We start from the raw sequence: 3,254 nt of genomic DNA on the forward strand, positions 1-3,254 counted from the left end.
TTTTTCTATAAATTTACTTTATAGGATAAAAATACTGTTACTGCTTTAGACAGCAGCTGTAGGTAGAGTGTTAATACTGTAAAGATCTACAGAGTAGTTTTCAAGGGTATTACAGCACAAGGGAATGGGAATGGTGTGGGATTTAGACTAACATACATATCTCATCAAGTAATTTTCAAAGCACATTTTAAAAATCAGACTTCTAAAACCGAAAGTAATTTTAGAGATCATTGACTATTGTCTTCATTTTATAAAGGAGAACATGGAAACTTTGTAATTTTTTTTTTTCTTGCAATAGTGATGCCTTTGACATACAATATGGGGTAGTGGTTATTCGCCTAAAAGAAGGTCTGGATATATCTCATCTTCAAGGACAAGGTAAATCTTATTGGAAATAAGTTTTTTACTTAAAAAAATATAAATTAACTTTTTAAGGAAATTTTATATAATTCTGACAAGCTCTTTATTAATTTTAACAATCACCATTTACTCTGTATCGTGGACTTACTGTTTGGCATTTTAAGATTGGATCTGTTTGGCTCCACCAAAGACTGTGTTTTCTCTTTGTGCTAACCTGGATGATGGTTGGTGATTATTAATGGAGAGAATAAAATTCAGTTGAAATCATAACCTTAAGAGAAGCAGACATTAGTTATTGGCGAAATTTTTTAAAAAGTCATGCTTTGTATGTATAGTTATATTAATAATGAGAAACTAAACTTTGTCATAAAGTTTCCTGTCTCCAGAAAAGACCTGATAAATCATTAAAAAATTTTTTTTTTATTCAAATGTATTTATGGATTCCTAGTGAGTTGCAAAAAATTAGTACAGAGACGTCCTATGTACTGTTTATCCAGTTTCTACCAGTGGTAACGTCTTGCATGTCTACAGTAATTTATCTAAACCAGGAAACTGACATTGGAACAACCCACAGACCTTATTCACATTTCACCAGTTTTACATATGTGTGTGTACTTCTATGCAGTTTATCACGTGATTTGTGTAACCAGAACCACGCTGTCACTATGAAGACCTCCCTCTGCTCCTTCGTGCCCCCGCCATACTCCTTTTTCCCCTTTCGTTCCTATACAATTTTGTCATGTCAAGAATGTCATATAAATAATTATAATATGTAACTTTTAAAGCATTTTTTACAAGTGAAGGTTAAAACCTAATTAAGACATAATTATTATTTTTGCTAACTTCATAAAAACTATGGAAATTTCCATTTTCTCTAAAGATTTCCTGGTAGCTCAAAAAATACTATATATATTTAAGAAAATATATATATATCCCTAACATTTTATCCCTATCAATTAATGAACCAAATCATCAGAATTAACTAAGCCTAAATAGTTAAGAGGCATATAATGAACTTTGTCATCTGTTTATGTATTTAAACTGTTTTGATCTTGCCACCTTCTACTTCAGGGGTAGTCTGCAGTTTTGAATGAAACCCTTTAAGGTATTTATCCATCTAACAAAAAAGTATGGCTTGCCAAAAATGCATTTTCTTATTCTGGAATAGACCTGACAAAATATATTTCAGTGATTGAGGTTTAGGGTGCCTAACTTGTTAACGCTGCATAATTATTAGTAATGTTCCTTTTCACTCTCAAAAATATCACAGTTTTGCATATAAATTGTATAGTTCTATCGTTTACCGAGGTTTGAATGTGATTGAAACTGTAAAAAAGTATTTCATGTATTTGTAATCATTTTGAAATGTTGTCGAAAGCCTTACTATTATTCATCATGAAGATTTTGAGATAGGAATTTAGCTTAGCATAGGAATTAAGGGCATAGGCTTTGGAGTCAAGCAGATCTGTTTTTAAATTCCCAACTTTTTCTCTTAGTGGTTTTTGTAGCCTGGGAAAATTTTGTGACTTCCAAGCCTCAGTCTCCTTATCTGTTAGAAGGTAGTTATCTCACAGGGAGGGCTGTTGTGAAGATTAAAGAAGAGAAAAGGCGTATGAACTTTTTGTACAGTGCTGGCGCCTGGGCTCACATGGTTTCTGTATTTCTCTTCATTCACACAAATAAGTGATAAGGATTATGGACGTATTATGAATTTTGTATGATATTTGTCTTTATGACAAATGTTTTTATGGTGGAAGTTAAATATTTACTAACTCTGACCAAAAAAGAAAATAAAGAAACTGCTTTAAAAATGAAGAAATGGTATCATGTGCTTAGGAAAAGACTCTATCCCCTGGTCTCGAATTTACAGTCATGTGTAGAATTTTTCAGTGTTGTCCATTATCTTCTTACATGCATATGAATATTTCTAACATTTTGCAGTTTTATATGTGCAACCGACTTTGAGGGTAGAGTTGATTCACATACTCCATAGCGTTCTTTTGTCTACCAGATTCTACTGTTTCATGAGTTTTACTTACTACTGTTTCCCCAGCTCCTAATTCAAATACAGGTTGAATATCCCTTATCCAAAATGCTTGGAACCCAAAGTATTTTGACTTTTGGATTTTTTTGGATTTTGGAATATTTGCATTTGTATAGTACTTACTGATTAAACATCCCTAATCCAGAAATCCAAAATCTGAAATGCTCCCATGAGCATTTCCTTTGAGTGTCATGTAGGTGCTCAACAAGTTTCATATTTTTGGATGAGGGAGACTTAACCTGTATCTGACAGTAAGTTGTGGCTCACACATTTAAGCGAGTGGTCAATTCGGATAGATTGCCACAGTTGTTTACATAAGAAAGCATTTATATACTTACTACTTCATAATAAACACATTGCTTAAAAATGTTATTTGATTATTAAACCACAGTGTCTTCCTTAACAGTTAAAATATGATTTAGATACTATTTTGAATACTTTTATGTCTACAGAAGAATTATTGTCATCACAAGAGAAGTCTCCTGGCACCAAGGATGTGGTGCTAAGTGTGGAGTATAGTAAGAAATCAGATTTAGATACTTCCAAACCACCTGGTGAAAAAACTATTACACAGAAAGGTAATTTTCGTTCAAACAATGTTTCATTGGTATTATTTTAATTTGGAGGGAAATGATTTTTATTAATATGCCTTATAAAATAACCTGTTCTAAAACTTGTAGTGTTCATTTCTAGTTGGTCAGGTAAAATTTATGGCTTTCAGAAATGGCTACAAAATGTCTAGCTGTAGGTATTAGGTCATGGAACAGAAACCATGCCAATTAATTGTTTACTAATATGGTCTTGTGTGTTTTTATTTATGCTTGGTTTAAATAAAACATTTTAATTTGAA

The 3,254-nt window shown here is 32.0% G+C and overlaps 1 protein-coding gene across 1 annotated transcript in view; it reads left to right on the forward strand.

The window, feature by feature from the left end:
• Nucleotides 1-3,254, forward strand: part of SLC12A2 (solute carrier family 12 (sodium/potassium/chloride transporter), member 2) — a 92,022-nt gene that overhangs the window by 78,125 nt on the left and 10,643 nt on the right. The window contains exons 20-21 of the mRNA XM_012645036.1: nt 299-378; nt 2,857-2,982. Of these exons, the coding sequence (XP_012500490.1) occupies nt 299-378; nt 2,857-2,982 (206 nt within the window). The remainder of the gene's footprint in view (nt 1-298; nt 379-2,856; nt 2,983-3,254) is intronic.

Source organism: Propithecus coquereli, unplaced genomic scaffold (genome assembly GCF_000956105.1).
Source record: "Propithecus coquereli isolate 6110/MARCELLA unplaced genomic scaffold, Pcoq_1.0 Scaffold224, whole genome shotgun sequence".
Taxonomy (NCBI): Eukaryota; Metazoa; Chordata; class Mammalia; order Primates; family Indriidae; genus Propithecus; species Propithecus coquereli.